Source organism: Castanea sativa, chromosome 3, assembly GCF_040712315.1.
Source record: "Castanea sativa cultivar Marrone di Chiusa Pesio chromosome 3, ASM4071231v1".
Taxonomy (NCBI): Eukaryota; Viridiplantae; Streptophyta; class Magnoliopsida; order Fagales; family Fagaceae; genus Castanea; species Castanea sativa.
The window spans coordinates 23,670,990-23,691,501 of NC_134015.1; the positions used below are offsets into that span (position 1 = coordinate 23,670,990).

At 36.0% G+C, this 20,512-nt stretch overlaps 2 protein-coding genes across 4 annotated transcripts; one reads left to right on the top strand and one right to left on the bottom strand.

Moving 5' to 3' along the window:
- The first annotated feature begins 3,215 nt into the window (after window positions 1-3,215).
- LOC142627358 (putative UDP-3-O-acyl-N-acetylglucosamine deacetylase 1, mitochondrial) lies at window positions 3,216-10,073 on the top strand. 3 transcript variants are annotated; one of them, XM_075801201.1, is made up of 8 exons: window positions 3,216-3,470; window positions 3,699-4,007; window positions 4,725-4,931; window positions 6,171-6,272; window positions 6,428-6,568; window positions 6,644-6,708; window positions 7,438-7,582; window positions 9,782-10,073. In XM_075801201.1, the coding sequence occupies exons 1-8, from the start codon at window positions 3,420-3,422 to the stop codon at window positions 9,842-9,844; spliced, it is 1,083 nt and encodes a 360-aa protein (XP_075657316.1). In that variant the 5' UTR covers window positions 3,216-3,419; the 3' UTR covers window positions 9,845-10,073. The 3 variants fall into 3 exon arrangements, with proteins under 3 accessions (XP_075657316.1, XP_075657317.1, XP_075657318.1); XM_075801202.1 differs by lacking the exon at window positions 6,428-6,568; XM_075801203.1 differs by lacking the exon at window positions 9,782-10,073 and having other exon boundaries at window positions 6,644-6,704; window positions 7,438-7,577.
- Window positions 10,074-11,354: 1,281 nt separating this feature from the next.
- Window positions 11,355-16,959, bottom strand: LOC142629407 (E3 ubiquitin protein ligase RIE1-like). The gene is made up of 5 exons (XM_075803384.1): window positions 16,066-16,959; window positions 13,876-13,995; window positions 13,295-13,427; window positions 13,049-13,207; window positions 11,355-11,890 (listed from the first exon to the last, which is right to left on the bottom strand). The coding sequence occupies exons 1-5, from the start codon at window positions 16,608-16,610 to the stop codon at window positions 11,729-11,731; spliced, it is 1,119 nt and encodes a 372-aa protein (XP_075659499.1). The 5' UTR covers window positions 16,611-16,959; the 3' UTR covers window positions 11,355-11,728.
- Between the last annotated feature and the right edge of the window lie 3,553 nt (window positions 16,960-20,512).

Sequence of the window (20,512 nt, forward strand, 5' to 3'; positions counted from 1 at the left end):
TATATGTGTGTGAGTGTGTGTATAAAAGCTTATAACTCCTACCATTGTTCACCTACAACTTAAAAGGAAATAACAAGCGATAATGTCACAAAATCACAACCCATATCTATAAATCACCACATACAACTCAAAGAAGGAGAAAGAATTAAATTTTGCGCCTCCCTTAGTTTTTTCAACAAATAAACTCACACAAAGAATTTATCAAATAGTTTGTGTGCAATTCTAAATTACTCATTTTTTTTACTTGTATTTCTCAAAGAATCAAATAATTAAGATCTTGTTTGATGATTTTTCAAATCTGACTTAACTTAGTTAACATGGAAAAATAAAAACCTAAAAGCTTTATCAAAATCATATACACAACAATGTGAAATCAAGCTATCAAAGTACAAATAGATGATAAACTATCAAAAAAAATTACCCGATAGCAGAAAGCCCACAAGAATGGCTCACGTCAACATCATTGAGAGGACTGAGACCTGATTGAGAGGTCCAATTTTTATAAAGACAATAGATGGGTCAAAGGAGTATAAAGACAAATATTATATTGCTAGGCTGTTGAAAGATGCTATAAAAGAGATTGGGCATGAAAAAGTTGTCGAAGTCATCACTGATAATGCTAATGTGATGAAGGCTGTTAGATCTCTTATTAAAGATGAGTTCCCCCGTATATTTTGGATACCATGTGTTGCCCATACTCTTAATCTAGCTTCAAAGAATATGCAACAAAAAACACAGAAAAGAATGAAGTTACATATGAGGAATGTAGTGTGATTACAAGTGTTGCTGATGATGTGCCCTTCATACATATTTTTATCTTGAACCATTTAATGAGGTTGGCAATGTTTAATGAATTTTGACCTTTAAAATTGCTTTATGTTGCCGTGACTAGATTTGCTGCGGTTATTGTTGTGCTTAAAAGGTTGAAGTTGATAGAATGAAGTCTTCAAACCATGGTTATTAGTGACCAAAGGTCTTCTTGTAGGGAGGGTGATGTTGTAAAATCTCAAAAAGTGAAAGCATTGATTTTAAGTAATGCTTGGTGGGATGTTGTTGATTATATCATTAAATTCACGACACCTATTTATAATATGCTTTGAGCAGTTGACACAAATAAACCTTGTCTTCATCTTGTGTATGAAATGTGGGATTCAATGATAGAAAAAGGTGAAGACGATAATATATCAGTATGAAGGCTTGCAAGAAGATAAGTGTTGCTCATTTTTGAATGTGGTGTATGATATATTCATTGATTGGTAGACTAAAAATTGTACACTACTACATTGCGCATGGCTCAGTCATTAAATCCTAAGCAAGTTCTTTAATTTTATAATATCCTTATTCCCTCTTCTAGTAAAAGGATTATTTCATCTTCAATTTTTGTTTCATCTATTTATTTTTAACTAGGTATTACTCCATTGAATAGCTTGCGGTGAGTCCAAAGCGTATCCCTCCACATCAAGATCTTGAAATTTCTTTAGAAATGAGCAAGTGTTTGGAGCAATACTTGATGAGTATGAATTAACGGTGGTGAAGTTTGAGTTTGGTACATTTTCAAGAGGAAGGTTTCCTTCACCAGATGCCTTGAAGGATAGGTGGCTCTTAGATCCCTTGGTTTGGTGGCAATACAACGAGGCTTCATTACCAAAACTTCAAACCCTTGCCTTTAGACTTCTTGGACAACATTGTTCATCCTCGTGTGCTAAGAGGAATCAGAACACATACAAATTCATTCAGTCGTTAACGAGAAACATAATTGCTCTTGCACGTGCTGAGGATTTGGTATTTGTGCATTCTAAGCTTCAACTTTTGTCAAGAAGCCAGGAGGAGTACATCCTTTGAGCAACAAAGAAGTGGAATATTGTGGGAGATACTTAGAATGAGAATAACATACATGAAAGAGCTGGAATTCTGGAGATTGTTACCCTTACACTTGAAGAACCAAAGTTGGAGGCCAATTTTATTGGGAATGATATCACTGGTATTGGTACTAGTGAGAGTGTTGTTTGTAGTGAAGCTATTCATGTTGAAGATGATGCTACTGCTGTTTGATTGTCTTGAAAACTTATCTATTATTACTCTTAAATTGATATATGTTTACCATTATATGAAAAGAAATCTTAACAATAGATAGAAAATAAAAATAAAAATATATTTAATCATTAATTAATATATTAGTATAAACATTAAAATTGTAAATGCAGGTTTTGGATCCTAGGCCCAAAAAGCAACAGGACTAGGGTCTAGAGAGCCCAACACAATGAATTTGTAGAAAGTGGGTTTATAGGTTGGGCTTCAATAGAAGGACCAACGCGCATAGACGCACTGTAGATTAAGGATAGCAGGAAAGTAAAGAAAATTAAGCTGTATGCGAAGAAAACCATTCATCGGCAAAGTCCGAGGAGAGTAGTTCTTAAATATATCTCTTCAAATTTGGTTACAATTTCTGTTCTAGGTTGTTACAGTGTCTTCTTCCACAAATTTTTCAGCTCCCCTTCATATTGGGGGATCCCCACATTATATAGCTCATTTCCACTGATCTTGGTCCTCCATTTGTTAATTATGCAAGCCACCACTTGAGCGGTTGTCCTATTAGATGCCCTCCCCAATTTTCTGTGAGTTGCAGCAACTAAGACAGCATTGTTCAGGGGTCTTCTCCATGTAAATTAGGCCAGAGGATTTAGTGAAGTGCAATAAATGTGGTGGCAGCTACCATTCCTCCAATCACATCAGGGCTTTTCCCTTCTCTGAAGCTTTCCCTCTATGGTGTGGTCCTCCTCTAATAATGCGCCATCGGCATGGCAATGGCTTGGCTCTTTGGCTTCATATGAGCTTCTCGGCACGGTATTGGACTCCTCAGCCTTGAGTAAGACACATGACACTATTACCTTATTGAATTTCTACGCCCACAAAAATTATTATGCTAGTTTTGCTCCCGGTGAAATTCTATTTCCAAGCATGCATTTAGCAAATTTAAATTAGTATTTTTCAATTAAATTATATTTTAAAAATTTTCATTATTTATTTTAAAATACTATAATAATTATCTACCATAATTTTTAGTTTTAATAATAAATTTGATCTTACAGTAACTCAACAACCTTTTAAAAATATTGTAATTAACTATTTTATTGTTTAATTTAGATTTTTTTTTTTGTTGAGGGAATTGGTTAATTTAGATGACATAAATAAATTGTCATTTTTAGTTTTCATACATGAATTCTGATACTGCTAGTCTTCGTGAACTACACATTTTTTACTTTTTCAGGCATAAAGAAGAATCCTAACTTGTCTGGCAGAAGAAGACTCCCGCCAAAAATGTCCTGTTTTTCCGCGACATTTCCCAATCCGTATTCTCCCCCCAAAACGACGCCGCTCTGCCACTGCCACTGATCCAAACCAGTACCAGTAGTACCTCAATGACTCTCGCCGCTGCCTTCAAGTCCTCAAAACTCACCTCCTGGAAATCCGTACTCTCTCTCTCTTTCTCTCTCTCTCTCTCTCTCTCTCTATAATCTGAGCTGAACTTTTGGAACCTTCTCGAAAAAATAATCTGAGCTTTATAATTTTTTTTTTTGATTGAAAAACTCGATCGGAGTTTGTTGAAATCTGAATATTCGGTAATTTTCGTACATTTTCTCAGTAACCAAACGGAAAGTAACATTTAATCTGATCTATGTGATTGCTTTGATGACCAGACTGGCAGGCTTCAGCAAACCGTAGCTGGATGCATAGAGCGGACCGGGAACACTCTGCACTCCGGCGAGGTTTCCACCGTGAAACTTTGGCCGGAGCTCGCGGGAAAAGGGAGGTACTTCGATTTCCGGTCAAATTTGATTCCGGCCTCGGTCGATTTTGCCGAAGAATCGCCTCTGTGTACCACGCTTCACAAGGATGGGTTCAGAATTCGAACCGTTGAGCACTTGCTTTCGGCTTTGGAGGCCGCCGGTGTTGATAATTGCAGGATTGAGTTGCAGAATTCGGATCCTAAAGTTTGCGAGGTTGAGGTTGGTACTGTGATTTTGTTAAGACTTACTGAATGGATTCGATAATGTTCAAATTTAAGCTTGCTTTATCTCTAGCTTATCTTTGTTAGAATTATGGCTTTGGAAAATGATACAACTCATACAAAGTTTCTTGTTAAAAGTATTTCTTCGTGATAAACTTCAAATTTGAATTTTTATGCACTTTGTGTTAATGTGAGAGCGTCCAACAATGTATACTGAAATTTGATTTAGGGAATCGTTGGATACCGGGGCTTTTAATTTTGGATTTGATGTTGTATTAAGTCTTCAAATTTTCCATGGCCTTTTCTAGATTAATTGGAGTGAGATGTCAGACGTGTCAATCTCGCAACAATTTTGAACAAGTAGAGCATAGGGTTTGGGGGGGGGGGGTGGTTTGGTTGATGGATTGGATTCTCTTTAGATATTAGTTGTTATTATCAATTTCTGTTTCAATGCAATCAGATTATGTTATGCTCTTACATTCTATTGTTGAAGCAGCACTTAACTATATTTGTTTTGGTGGAATAGAGAAAAACAGTACAAAAGGTGTTAATTTCAAGAGAATATGTGAATGATGGACACACTTGTTGTAACAGATGCAATAATGTATTGAATTATATTTTAATAGGAGCTTTATGCATTTGGATCATGCCCAATAACTGGTAAGGCTTGAACATGTTGTGGGGAGACTGATGGTTTCTATAATTACTCACTCAGGTTCCCATTTTTGATGGCTCGGCAAGTGAATGGGTGAAGGCCATAGAACAAGTTGGGTTAAAGGTGGCCACAGATCAGTGTGGGAACAGTTGTGAAAAAATGGCACCTTATGTGAATGAACCAGTGCATGCGTGGAGGAAAGATTCTTTTGTTGCTGCATATCCTTCACAAAAGGTTCACATAACTTATGGGATTGACTTCCCACAGGTATGAATATTGCTAGACTGTCAATTTCTGAATATATATATATATATATATATATATATTTTTTTGGGTGTGTAATTTGAAAATGGAGAAGGTTGGTGCCACTTCCTTGCATTGGTACATTATTATTTTTAGAGCATATAAGAATTTAATTCTGGCTTCTAAACTCTTTATGTGTTATCCCTACTGGATGGGGACCACAAACTAAATAAATGGGATGGCTATTATTGGTCCGTGCCTTGCTCCTGTTTTGTCTTGCTTGCCTTTTCTGCTTGTGCAATGGAAAATCTTGTAGGTTGATTGGGTTGATACAAGTTTTGGGCATTTAACTTGTATAATAACACTTAATGGTCAGATTTGGCATTTGTAAATTCGAGATAGGACTAACTGTCACCAAATATTGGTGAAGTGCCTTAATGTGCTATTGCTATAATTATCTTATTCTTCTTCTTCAGTTATCTACAATGTCGTGAAGCAATGAAACATTGGTCCTTGGATATATAGTTGTTCCAAATTATTAGTGTTGGATCTGCATTCATTTTGTTTGTTTTTCTATTGCATATATTCTTGTGTGTGTGTGTGTGTCTGGGTTTTACTTGATAGGGGTCGGTACATGAAGTGGCTCTGCCTTGAAGAGGTTCCTTTGTCATAAAAAAAAAAAAAAAAAATCTGTGTGTGTGTGTGCGCGTTGAATGAATTTACTACTACAGCAACAAAGCTTAGTCCCAAATTTTTGGGGTCAGCTATGGATCCTCAACAAGATTAGTCAGGGTTGGCTACATGTATTATTTTCCTGCATTATATTCTATCCGAAGCCATAGCCTCTATTGAATGAATTTACTGCTAATAAAAAATAGCAGGCTTAAAATGTTTGGTTGCAGGATTTTCAATTATAGAATTTGGCATTTGTCATAATCGGTTTATAAGTGAAATGCTTTGTTTAACATAGAATAGGGACCGATTATTTTTCTTCCTGAGATTGAGTAAAGTTGCTGCAATACCTGGTTACTTGGGATTTCTAGTGATTAGGGTATACTGGAAATGTGATTTGGGTGATTTAGAAGACCTGGAACATATTTACGAATGTCAATTTTAACTATTCAATAGTAGTCTTGTGAGTAATAAGATAAGATGAGTTGTCTTAATTTACTTTTCAAAAAAAGAAAAAAAAGAAAGAAAAAGATCAATTGTCTTAATTTCTATATGGTAATCCACATTTAAAAAAAAAAAATTATATCGCAGGTGCATGCTATTGGCTGTCAGTGGTTTTCTTCAGCACCCCTGGATAATTATTTTTACTCCAAGCAGATAGCTTCATCAAGAACCTTTTGTGTTTATGAGCAGGTTTGTTTAAAATCACCAATAATAGTCTTTTTCTCACTTCCTTGTTGCTGTCATACTTTGATATGTTCTTTTGATATGATTGACTTTATAATCAACTTAAAAACTGTGATATTAAGGTTTCTCTTTCTTTCTTTCCGTTAAAATTATTATTGAAGGCATGGTGGTTTTGTTTGACACTGAGTTATGTTCAAGGTGGTTGGAAGCATTATAAAGAGAAGTTTACTGTTATGGAAAAAAATCCAGAATTTAAATCTAGACAAGCAAGTGACATAGGACAAGGGGGGGAACAAATTGTGGTTACTTCAAAATTTTTGTTATATTGTTGAATTTATGCTTCTAATACTCAATTTTATATTGGAAAAGCCTTGCAGGTGGAGCAAATGCGTAATTCTGGGCTCATAAAAGGGGGCTCACTGGACAATGCCATTGTTTGTAGGTACATGCTTCATTTTTGTATGCATTATAACGGTTTTCTCAACTGGACTGGCAGTGGGCACTGCTCAAAATGATTTGTTTGTGAACATAACTTGGTATTAAAGGACAAGGAGTCATATAATAAAGCCCTAATAGTTACAATTTGAAAAAATTGGGAGAAACACTGTATGTTCTAATTTTGCTTTCTAAAAAAGTCCATGTCAAAAAACTTTTTTTGAACTTGCTCACTTCGAAGCTTTTTTTTAAAGAATAAAATGATCTAGAGGGAGTGTGCAACCTAGAGAGATGGCCCGCTCTGACATAGAAAAGCAATTATAGATTAGTTCCTATTTTTAGGGTGAGAATGCAAATTGCTAAATTTAGGGGCTCTTACAAGTTTGGAAAATACTTCCAATGTTTTCTTTGCCAAAATTCAATAGATGATGACAACATGTGCTGGTATTAAATTGAACTAGACTAATATAGAACAAATCATTAATGTAATATTCCAAATGTTTTTCCTCTTGGATTCAGTTTTGTGTGAGTTAAGTGGGTAATGCAAGCCCTGAGTGTACCACCACCCACCCCCCCCCCCCCCCCCCCAAAAAAAAAAAAAGAAGTGTGTAGGAAAAATTCCAGGTTCAAACTAGGAGATAAGAAATTTTACATAGCTATGCAAACCTCAAAAATTAGTTTGTCTTTTGTGTTTTCCAAGTTTCATTGCATACTTAATCCTAATCTTCTTCTGCAGTGCCAGCAAAGGTTGGTTGAACCCCCCACTGCGTTTCCCTGACGAACCGTGTCGCCATAAGGTCTTAGATCTTATTGGTGACCTTTCCCTTTTTGCACAGTTTGGCAGTCAAGGGCTTCCAGTGGCACATATAGTGGCATACAAGGCATGTGTATTTACCCAATCCCCCCCCCCCCCCCCCTTTTATGGCTGTTATAATTTGTTGATTATTGATTAATTATCAAGAAAGTTCTGCTGTGGTCATATGCTTTGCCTTTATCATGAAAATCAGGATTTGTATTATATTGAAATTGTGGGGACAGGGAAGGAATTGTTCTTGTCCTTTAGGACAGCTTTTTGAAAAAGTGATATGATGCAGGAAGAGCAAAATTTGAACAAAAAAACACTTTGAAAAAGTTTCACGCATTCTGCTTTTTGCAAATAGCTTTTAGTTTACCCTTTTGCAAAGTTGCCTTTTTGTTTTAGATACCAAGTACCTTTTGGCTTAATAATGAATCATCCAGCTGCCTTTGATTGGCAGCCTAACAAATTCTGATCCCAATTGCCTGTATTTGGCTTTCATGAGTCCCTCTTTGTCTCTTTGACCACTAGGCTATGTATTGGGCCATAGTTACAGTACTGGCCATCATGTCTTCTTCAAAGTCTTGACTGATAAAACTTTTATGCCTCCTTGTCTTGTTGTGCCTCAAATTAAACCATTTCTTCTTATGGATGCAGCCAGTGGTACCATCTTTGCCAATTTTCTTATATCGAACTCAATTTTGCTACTTCGTAGGCTCCTTACTTCTATATATACTTCTTATCTCTTATTTATTTAATTATTATTATCTTGACTCACTTTATATTTATCTTTATTTGTGGATACCTTTCCTCTGGCTATTTAAAATAATGTATGTGGAGTTCCGACCAACAAAAAAGGCACAGTTCCCTTGTCATACAATTTGATATGCAATCACATCACTTGAGAACAACCTTCTTTCAGTTCAATGCTTTGAATAAAAGTCCTCAGTTTAACCTGCCCAACGTTGTTTATGACAATTGAAAATACCTAGAACATTACTAATAGCCATCAGATTTCATTACCCTTGAGTTGCTCCTCCATTTACTAATTTATGTTTTACATGCTGTTACAAACTTATGAAAAATAAATGCGCATCATGGGGACACTAGAGGGCATTGATCTCATCCATGGAGATGATTAGTTTAATGATTGGTTTGCATTGGGGGTCTTTGATCTTTTTCTTTAACAAGTAGAATCTAGAGATCATGAGGTTGATCGGTAAGATTTTCCTTCACCCAGTACCTACTTTGGTGGTACTTATCTCTGTAATCAATTGCAGCATTTGGTTTTAGTATGGAGCCATAATATATCTATGATCTATCTAATTATTTCTGAATATATTAGTTTCAAGGGGCAAAAACAAGAACAGAAAAGAGAAAAAAGATTTTATGTGATAAAACACAAAAAGAAAGAAAAGGTAGAATGAGTGACTGGATCTCTATGATTTGATTGTGGTTGATCATTAACAAGATTTGATTTATAGTTCTCATCTGGAAATGTATTTCTTAGTCATTATGAATATAAGAACTGTTAAATTACCAACTGTTCCAAAAGCTTAAGCTACTAGGAAATTGTGAATTTAATCACTTAACCATAAGTCTAACAAGAACTATGTAGTATTCGATTGATCCCTGAAATATATACTTGTTACAGCCACAAACCAGGCATCGAATCTAGCAAGCATCTGTGCTGATGGCACTGTGGGTAGAAGTGTAATCTTTACTAAGCTAACCCCCCATTGTCACAACTAGCAGAAAAAGAACGCACTAGAAAATAATAGAAGTAGCTTTAATAGAAGGTGTTTTGAAGACATCGAGAGTTCCATGCCTGATCTCAAGCTTCTTTTTTTCCGAACCTTACTTGACTGGTTCTCAGTGTGGAGAAACCATCTTTTTTCTTCTATTTTGGATTTACTTGACTTTTGTAATGTTCATATTTGATTTGTTCCCCCTTGTATACTCCCTGTGTACTCGGGTGACTCTCTTTTTTAATATCAATGAATCTTTATTACTTATAAAAAAAAATAATAATAAAGCACATTTGCTTGCATTAATGGCCATTTGATTTCCCCATCGTTTTCATTCTCCACAAGTTTTGGCACCATCTGTTGAAATCCAATTCTTCCTGTTTCAAGATTAGATGATTGCATTGTTTGAAAGCTCATGGAAAAAAAGTGTTGATTAATTTTATGCAAGTTTATTTTACTCTCAAATTTTCGTTGTGCTTATGAGACAATGATTACAAGACACTAAATTGGGTTACGACTTTTTGCATTTGATGCAGGGTGGCCATACGCTACATACTGATATGGTACGTCAGCTATCATACAATCAAGAGAAGATTTGAAAGAATAAATCGAATTCATTACTACTCAAATGGCAAGGATCTTGGCTTATTGAGGGCAGATGTTGGCAACGTGCGTGTCCTTTGATGTGTAACATTATCTTTGTAAATCTAGCACACTGTCAACTTGTCAAGGATCTAATTCACCTCTTTCACCTCCTCCTCTTTTAATATGCACATAAAACGGATGACAAATTTTGTTTGTTAATGAGCATCTAAACATTTTCTGATAGATTTGGTTGTCCCATAAAAATGGAACAGTTATGATTATGTTTTCAATATAATTTAGCTGCTAGAATTTGTGATGTGAATATTTATTTAAAATGATGATGATGATGAAAAAACCAGTATTAGAAATTAAACATTTTATAGTACCAAAATTTGATTTTTATCGTTTGGAGGAGTAATTTTTCCAGATCTTTTACACGCCCCACAAACCATTTAATTTAGAAACCAAAGAATAAGGTAAAAAATTATATGCGATGAGAGGAGATAACGTTATCTTTGGTTAATTTATAAGTGAGACTACCAAATAGATGTTGAAGTTTACCTCTTTTGAACTTTGCAGAAATAGCTATACAAGCACTGCATAGATAATAGATTAGAGTTTCATTTCCCAGTCTGTTTATCGACAGGGATTGCTTGTGCATTGCAAAAGCTCAACTTATTTGATAACCTAAAGAAGTTGAGAGCAGCTCAAAACTAATGGTTTAAGAGGTGAAGCTTTCTTTCTTCCTATCAGAAGCTGAGTCTCATTATCCGTATCCCACTCCCACCCACAGTTCTTCCAGCTCCATGAAGTACAGACAGATGACTAATGCAGAAACGCAAAGGGTTTATTTTTCACGTTCAATGGCTTAACAAGCCAAGCTTATGAGTTAATAAATACCGTCTTCAGTTTGAATAGTTCAGTTCAGCCTTGGAGTGGCAGTGTAACATAACTTAAAAATTACCCCAAACAAGGGTTCAGAAAAGAAACCCCAACTAATAATAAAGAGCAGATGGCCAAAGAGAGAAAATGAGAGAAAAAAGGGGTAAAAGTGACGTGAGATGCAAAACATCAACTGTGATAGTGACCGAGTTCTTGAATTTTGGCATGGAAATGAATGCAAGATCAAGCAACCGTAGATGCGCAATTGGCCTTGTCAACAAGCATAAGTATGGAAGAAACTACATTCTCTCAGCTTAACGTCCTACATGTTTGGATCAAACCAGAACTCAGCTCAAGTTTGGTTCAGACTCAAAACATTCAATTTGGCTCGTCTGCACTCCTAAGTCCTGACACAAGTGGGACTCACTCTTCCTCTTTTCAGTTCTATTCAGCAGAAACACAACTCATCACAACTAACAACAACATATTATCCCACAGAAAATTTTGCCATCCCTCTCAAAATTCTCTAATAATCTATCCTTTTCAATCAGGTACATACAAGGTGTATATTTTGATATGTACATACAGGGTATAAATTGCCACAATAATAAATAACTAAATTTGGAACCAAAAAAAAAAAAGTGAAATAATCCAATCATCTATATATAATTCCCAGAATCACAGAGGTACAAGGTACATACATATTACAAGCAATCAGTTTTCTATATACTACAAAACCAGGAAAAAAGAAGAAGAAGCATCTATGTAAAACCAGCATATCAATTGCTCCATTTTTGCATACGCATAATTAACAACTCATACAAAGGCATGAAGAGTAAAAGGGCAACTCCAAATGGCCGTAAAACAGAAAATGAGGCTCAATTGACAAGTTGCTGTAAGTAGTTGTCAATAAATTAGGAGAAACTTTCCTCTTTCTGCCTCAACTTTCTGTACATACAAACAAACAAATTGTGGGTAGATGAACCCAGACATTTGGGGGTTCCTATTTTTTTCCTTTATACCTGTTCACTTCCCTTGAGAATGTTGTACTTGCAGAGTGGACATGTTGCATTCATCTTAAGCCACTTCACAATGCACGTAGAATGGAAATGATGGTTGCAGGGAAGAGCATGGAGCTCTGCTCCATCCTCATATGAGCTGAGACATATACAACATTCCTGGATAAACAAGAGGAAAGTCAGAACCAAAATCTTCAGGCAAATTGTAAATGTGTTAGGAATTTTAACTACTTCCAATAGATAGTTCCAAGTAAATCTCATTGATTTGCTAGTCCTAAAGTTTTTTCTACAAATTACTCCATACAGATTGAGACTCTTGCAAGTCACAAGCAAGCCAATCCATGACCATGATTAAGAAAAAATGGGGATCCAACCTACATGACCAACATCCAAGTCCTAACATGTGCCTTGCTTCATGCTACTCAGCAGAAATGTCTCAACAATGGTCAAATGAAGCATTTCAAAATCCAAAATGAGATGGTTCCAATAAAATACTGTTAAGCAAAAAAAGTGGGGAAAACAACTCCCTCACCAAATCTTTGAGCAATAAATTATTTCCTTTCATTGTGCACCCATGTTCATATGCGCATGTGCAAAAGATTTTGGGCATGTCCAGAAAAAGTACTTTAATAGCCTTAAAGCTCTTTTAGAAGATTTCTTTAAAAAAGCTTTAAGAGGGTCTTTAACAGCTTTTAATGCTAAATCTGATATTTGCAGCTTTTAAGAAAAACTTTTTTTTTATAAGAACTTTTAAAAAAACCCTACAATTCGCTGTTCATGATCGATAAATCCTTAACATTAAAAAACCATTCACTATAATTTTCGAAAGGATACAAATGATAGATTTGAACATATGGCGTTTGCTCCATGGTGATTGCTTGTTCTCTTTAGGCGAAGACATCAATTAGTTTTTGATGTAGGTGAGATTCAAACCCATGTCCCTTATTCAAGGACAAGGAACTTTACTAGTTAAGATAACTAGAACCAATATTTACAGTAATTTGTTAAACACTCAAAATGCTAAGAGCTTTTCAGTTAAAGCTCTATATCGCAAAAGCTCTACTACTAAATCTCTACAAGCCCTACTTCCTATAGCAATGCCAAATCGACACCATATGTGTTTACATAAATATCCAACAGAAAATACGGAAGAATGGGTCATCACTTCAAAACCAAAATGGGCAGAATTTTTCATATATAAAGATGAAGTCCCACAAAATAGGTAATAAAATTGTGAAATGATTAGCCTTTTCATTATAAATCAATGGAATACCAGATCACTTATCGAAGGATGAAAAACAAAGAACAAAAGCATACCGCGTCCTCAGGTAGAAGTATACGTTCAATTGCCAAGTATCCACTACTCGTTTCCACAGGAACCATTGACCCTGCTCCCCCAGTAGGCTTTTCCTCATTGCTCAATGCTCGAAATCTGTATTTTGGAAGGATGCTAAGATCTGCTTCTGATGCTCCTTCCTATTTTGTCACAGAAGAAACAACAGTAAGCAGTTGAAAGAACATGTTTCACATATTTAGTCATAGTAACTAATTCTTTCTTTGTACCTGTCCTGCAACAGCATAAAGAATTGCAATTATGCATGGCAGGCAGCAACAGAGAGCAATCCCAATCAAACATGCCAAAACAACACAAAATATGGCAAAGAAGACATCAAATGCCAGAAACACCACAGCCAACCTGCAAAAATTCAGAACCAGAGATCCCTGAAGTTATTTTCTGCAAAAAAATACTGCATTGTGATCACGAGAAAGAGAGAGGCAGTTGGATCTACAATCTATCTGAAAGAATTGTGATTCTATTGTGATAATAGACATAGAAGAATCGAATTTACAATGACAAGATAATTGTCATTGTGACAGCAAGCTTGCTTTATAAAAACTGAAAGAAAATTTTAAATATCAAAAGGGACAAAAGTAGATCAAGATCCGTGTCAATATGATCCGATGACTCATACAAAAAATTCCAGAAACTTAGCAAATCTATAAACTCCTCCCTCTTCCCACCTTACATGCAGGTAAAAGTAAAAAAGGAAAACTATATATGTGTGTGCGCGCGCGTCTCAAAATAATATAATATGTAACATATAGAAATAAATAAAGGACATTCAAGAGTGGTTCAAGCATACCAGTACAAACGTGGAGCATCTCGCAGAAGTAAATCTCCACCAGAGACAACCCAATAAAAGCCAACTATCCACCAAAGAAATGATGCCATCGTATTCACCGATTCACAACGTTTAACAACACTAAGCCATTCATAATAAAATCAGTAAGTGGCCAATATCTCATAAATCTCCCAGGAATAGTTGCTAAATCAGCATATAATAATAATATTAACACCCCCCCACCCCCCAAAAAAAAGAAAAAGAAAAGCATATAATTAAAATGTAATTGCAGATGAGACATGAAGCATGAAGGAATATAAAAGTTAATGTTATAGCATGGTCTGGCAAGAACAGCATTTCAGCATAGCCATTGATAGCTTGATGCCTTCAGAGGTTTAAACATTTCTTTCTGTCCATATGTATCACATTGGACATAAGGGAACTGCATTCCAAAGCATGGTACCTAGATGCACCAAAACACTCTCCCCAACAAGTCAACATTTCCACAACCGCTTACCTATTTTGGTAAGTAATCTTATACATAACACATGAAAACAGAAAAGAGAAAAAGAAAACAGAGAATCATCAAAGTTCCTTACCAATAAGAAAATGCAATAAAAGACGGTCCTATGTTTCATCACTGACTTTACACACGACACCAATATAAAATTAAAATATATATATATATATATATATATATATATATATATATATTTCAGCAATTATTTGCCGTTCAAGTCTTGACCAATGCCAATAACTGACCAAAGACAGCCAATTTTTAGGTTCTTTTATCTGCCAAATGCTTTTCCAAGGAAATCCACAATCCAATCTTCCACTTGGTGCTTGAAAGTAAGTTCTAACCTCAAATTTATGACTCTTCCACTGTGATCAATCCATTCTATCATCACAACATTAGACTTTCCCAGAAAGTGCAATAGATCTAGCAAAAAAAAAAAAAACAGTGATTCTAATTCGCAACCCTGCACTGCCCTAACAGACCCCGGGGTTCAATGAAAGGTACGATTGGAATGCACCATAAAAACATCAAAATTTCATCTCAATCCAATGCAATATAGAAAACTTCTAGAAACAAAGTTCTCAATGGACCCTCCCCACACCACTAGTCATGCCAAAACTAACACGAATACCATCCCTTATAATGAACTTAACCAGAAAATTCCTCCCAACTGCTTCTGAAACTCTTCCACATGCACATCCCATACATAACTTTGATTCCAGCAGAACAACACAAATCCCATCGCATCCAGCCCATACTTCATCTCAACTATCTGCTTCCATAAATGGCACCTTTCTGTTGCACACTCCCAAAGCCATTTAGCCAACAGGGCATTATTAATAATTTTGATTTGCCCATAAGGTCATAACCCAATCCCCCAGGTTAAGTAGGAGAGTGAACCTGTTCCTATTTCACAAGAGGTTATTTTAATTTTTAACCCATTGCCCATAACCCCTCTATTGGACACATGACAATGTTGGGTTAAGGCTATGTCGATTTGAAACAGTTTGGGCGTATGAGCGTGAGCATATTGTTTCTCATGGATGTCTCATTGTTTGGCGTTTCCATGAACCAAATTGCGTAAAAGCTCTTCTATGACTACTACAAGAAACCATCCCCCCCCCTGGTCCTCTCTTCATTTTGAAATCTCTTTATCACTAGACAGTTGACACAATATGTCTTTTTCTAAGAATCCTTTTCTTATTGCTCATAATGGACGTTGTGTGATCTAGATAGTAAAGAATTTGAGGAAGAAAAAGATTAACGTATGGGCTGTGCCAACTTGAGTTCATAAGTAGTAACAAAAAGAACCCTAATATTGTTCTTTTTATCACACATTAAAATTAATATCAACGTACACCTTTTGAACTAATTATAGAAAGATCCTTAGTTTTTGTTTTCCACAAGTCAATTATAGAAAGATCCTTAAAATGCCTTCAGAATATCAAATTCCAATCTTCACAAAGCCCATTATCAGCACAAATCATCTTATAGTGACAATCTATTCATAAGGAAGTAGAATTTCTATTCTAGCATCAAAATTTGAGTACTCTTTTTAGGAAATTCAAGGCTGGCTTTAAAATGTTCCTCAGTCTTAAACACAAACAAACAAACACTCCTAAACTTCAAAATTCAACACCAAACACAAAACCCAAACTATAAACAAAAAAAAAATCAAAACGACAAAAACTCACGTAGACCGGGGCGAAAAACTGCCGTTATCGTCTTCGTCCTCACTATCATTCCCTTCTATTCTCCCAACCTCCAACGCCTGCTGGCTCAGACTCTCCTCATCCCCCCCAACCCTAACCCTCAACGCCGCCCTCTGCGGGTTCCTCCGCCGGTACTCGACCCAAACCAGCACCACGTGCACCCCGCACTGCAGCGCGTAGCCGCAGATCCAGAGGCGAATCGGCGTGTTGGGCTTCTCGTCAAGGGTCCACACCAGCATGGCCACGGAGACCACCACGAACGCCACGTTCCACATGATGTCCAGAGCCACCACGGGCTTCGAGTAACCCCAGTCGGCCCTGCGCTCCTCCAGCTGCAGCGCCGCCGTCTCCCGCACCAGCATGGACGGGCCGCGCCGCCCCGTGGCGCGGCCCAGGAGCAAGGCCAGAGTGGTGGGGCGGGTGGTCGCGGTGTCGGAGCTGCCCTGACGTGGGTGGAGGAGTGGAGCTTGTGGCTCAGGCGCGGTGGTGGCGGTGGCGGTGGCGGTGGAGGAGGATTGCGATGACATGGTTAGAGAGAGAAGGGTAGAAGCATAAGCATAACTGAAGTGAACTGTGTGCGTGTGTGTGTAGAGAAATATTATATGGGTATATGAAGGTTTTGTCTAAATTCTCTCACTCTCTACAATTTGAAAGTGAGAGAGAGAGAAGAGAGAAGAGAGAAGAGAGAAGAGGCGTTTGTTTTCATATGTTGATGTTGAACGGTAGATGGAAGATAGAGAGAGAGAGAATTGGCAATAGTTATTAAGAACTAAAAATGGGGATTTAGGTGTTTGTTTATGATGTTTGGTCGCTTGACTCGCCGGTTGGGTTTTTTTTTTTTTTCCTTCTATTCTTTGGCGCTAAAAATTAACGTATGTAATGTACTGGACAAGGTAAGAGCAACATGTCCTAACATCAGTCTCCCTTTTACGGTAATAAAGTAACTTCTCTTTTTAACGTACATAATGAATGCTTATCTTTTTATTTGTCCGAAACCAATATATTTATTACTTTTAAAGAATAAAAAAAACGGCACAATATATTTATTACTAGTATAAAATAAAATACATATTTTACTTTTTATAATTAAACTCCAGTGGGTTTTATATAATTGTATTATGATTAAATGAAGAGCAATCATTATTAAGTGAATGTTATAAGTGCTATATCAAATATTAATTAATATATATATATATATTTATAACAAATCAATCAATATCTTAATATGATAGTAACGAGTAATTATTTTTAAGTATGTGTCTAAATACTAGCATATCATTAATTATTTAAAAAGAGATCAAATTCTGAGAGCTAAATAGTTTTAAGATAGTTTTTAACACGGTTCAATATCCTCTTTTCTTTTCTTTTGAACTAATCATTTTTTGTCTAATGTACCTATCAAAACCAACCAGAAACCAACACAACTCAACCGAATTCTGCTAAAACCTAGTCATAGAAAAAACCACCACACAACCAATGGCAACACGCCACCCACAAAACCAAATGACCCACGAAGACAAATGATCCAGAAACAAAAAACCATCAAATGAGCTGCCCATCAAATCTAGAGATCCACAATGACGAGTGACCCATGGCAACAAGACGAACACAGAAGAGGAGTATGAAGAGATGAGGAATTTGAGACGATAAGAGAGTGAAGAGGAGAGTACCTAAGAAGAGAGGGGAGAGAGGAGAGAAGTGGATTTGGTTTAGTGAAAGGCAGTGAGGAGAGAGGATGGAGAAAAAATAAAATAAAATATGAATAGTAACTTGCTACAGTAATTTGTTACTAGTAATAGATCACTATAGCTAGTTGCTAAATATTTTTAGCTATAACATTTTTTATGTGGCTTTTTTTTTTTTTTTGGTTAGTTTTTATATTTTTTATTTTGGAATCTAAAATAGTTTTTTAGTGGGTTTACAACCTCTAATGTGAATGGTTATGTTAGGTATTGGACGAATCAAAGAAACTAGATTGCAATTCCCATCCTCACTTATTTTTAAAGGAACTTTTTTCCTTTTTTTTTTTAATCTAAATGGAGCTTGCTATGATGCCTTACCCTTCATTTTGGGTGGAAAAAAAAATTAAATTCATTAAAGTTGAAGCTTTGGGTGCTTGAGCATTCACATTAGTCTCAATGCACTTTTAGTCTATTTTGGTTTAAAAATTGCACTTTTGTTACTTTAGTTAATTTACTATTCATAGACAATTACATTGGTCTCAATACTCTTACCACTATTCTATTTTTAGAGAGAGAGAGAGAGAGAGAATAATCTTTTTTAATATTATTATATTTTATGTATTGAGTGAACAGCTTTCAATAAATGTATTGAGCTCATTATTCATTGTACAATATTTTGACAATTTATTGAGCTTGATGCAAGGCATTTGGGTGAGTTCAGCTCAAATGTTAGCAAATGTGGTTTTGAAGAGCCTAATGCTAATTAAAAAGGAAAAAGATTACAAGTAACACATAATCATTTTCTATCCTTTAAATAATGATTTATAGTTTAGTCCTGTTGAGCTTGAATTAGATGCGAAGATTATTGTAGATTCATTGATTCAAAAACAATGGTCTAACGGGATGTTCTTCTCCTATCCTAAATATTTGCATGGCTCTCATATCCAGGATGCCCCATACTAAAATCAAATGTTGCTTCATAGAGACAAATAAGTGTGCCGATGATCTGGTTAGAAGGTGACCTAAGCTGTAATAAGATTTTGTTTTTTGTAATGATCCTCCCATGGATGATGTTTTTTTGCTTTCCCAGGATTCTTTTAGATGTTTCCTTTTATATATATTTCCTTTCTATCCAAAAACAAAAACAATGACCTCAAAATAATAAGCTACACAAACGAAACCAACTCAAATATTGAAATGCTAATTCTTAATGTAAAATTAATCTTGAAATGCTACTCCTTCATGTGAAATTATTTAATACATCTAATACACTAAGCCCTCCCATCACATAAATTGACAAACTAATGGCCTACTTCTTTTAAACCAATTCCACTTATTTAAATTGTCTACATTTTAATTTCCAGGCGAACTGAAATAATAAACTTAGTTAAATTCCCTTCAGATGCATATACTAAGAAATTTTGTTACTAAAACCCTCTGTGATGTCCAATTTTTGGAGTTTAAACCCACCTCTATCAATATTTACCTTAGGGGAAAAATGTGGCCAAATTCATGGTCAAGTATCATTGATTTATTTATAATACACATAATTGTAATATCTCTAACATGCCACACGGACTGTACCAAATCAATAAATCTAGTAATACATTTTTTTTTCCACAACTATTGACATGACATATTATAATTGATACATAATAAATTTGCATGTATCAATGTTGCTAATAGCAAAATGATCTTCACCCATAGCTTTCTTAGCAATTCCTAACTGTTACCCCAATTTAGCCCTTTATTTTGATGTATTGGGTTCCCTCGTTGGTTTTTTTTTTTTTTGGGGTGAAAATTGGGTTCCCTCATATACACAAGGCAATTCTCTTTAGCTATTAATTTTTTTCCCTCCATGCTATGTTTCTACACATGAAGGGAACAAGCGTTATCGTTGAGCAAACAGGCTGTAACGGGTAATCCATCCTTCTTCTTTTTTTTTCCATTACCAACCAAACACATTGTTAAGGCATTTACAATCACGAATGTGAGATGTGAATTATATCAATAATCAAATATTCTATTTTAATTGAATAAAATGGAATAATAATTGGAACAAAATTGACCATTTGTTATAAAGAACTATATTTCTTTACGTTAAGGGCAATGAAAGACCTTAGTGGTCAATTTGATAGAAGCATTTCTAGGGCTGTCCACGGGTCGGATTTGTGTCCAACCAGGAACCGACCCGCCGGAATTAGGTGGGAAAAAATGCACCCGCCGCCGACCCATCGAAGTAATTAGGTCAGGCGGTTCAAACCATCAACAGGTGGCAGGCGGGTCGGTTGGAGTCATAGATTTGAGAAGATGGCGAGAAAATGGGCAAAAAAACACAGATTCGGCGAAGAAACCCAAATTCCAGCGAAGTTTTCCAGATTCCGGTGATATTTCCTCAGATCTAGTGAGATTTCGCAAGATCAGCGAAAATTTCATCGGATTTGATGAGATTTCGCCAGATTCGGTCTAAATCTCATCGGATCTAAGGGAAATATTGTCGGAATCTAGGTTTCTTCGCCGGATTTTGGAAAACTATCACTGGGATCTGGAAATTTTGGTCGGAATATGGAAATCTCTCAATCGGTTCAAGTTTTAGGGGAGGAAAACCGAAACCAAAACCGATCCGCCGAAATCGATTTTTGGTGTTGAAGACCCGCTGGAGCAATTGGGTCCCGACGGGTCGGCCGGATTCGGGTTGGATCCAGTCGGTTCTCTGGGTGGGTCAAGTTACCAGATCAATCTGGACA

Excerpts from the sequence above, each read along its gene's own strand:
- LOC142627358 (XM_075801201.1), top strand. The coding sequence starts at position 3,420 with ATGACTCTCGCCGCTGCCTTCAAGTCCTCAAAACTCACCTCCTGGAAA. Across the intron at positions 4,932-6,170 it reads ATGGGATTGACTTCCCACAG|GTGCATGCTATTGGCTGTCA; the intron begins GTATGAATATTG and ends ATTATATCGCAG. Across the intron at positions 6,709-7,437 it reads GACAATGCCATTGTTTGTAG|TGCCAGCAAAGGTTGGTTGA; the intron begins GTACATGCTTCA and ends CTTCTTCTGCAG.
- LOC142629407 (XM_075803384.1), bottom strand. The coding sequence starts at position 16,610 with ATGTCATCGCAATCCTCCTCCACCGCCACCGCCACCGCCACCACCGCG. Across the intron at positions 13,996-16,065 it reads AGTTTTTCGCCCCGGTCTAC|TGTTGTTAAACGTTGTGAAT; the intron begins GTGAGTTTTTGT and ends TGAATGGCTTAG. Across the intron at positions 13,428-13,875 it reads GATGCTCCACGTTTGTACTG|GTTGGCTGTGGTGTTTCTGG; the intron begins GTATGCTTGAAC and ends GAATTTTTGCAG.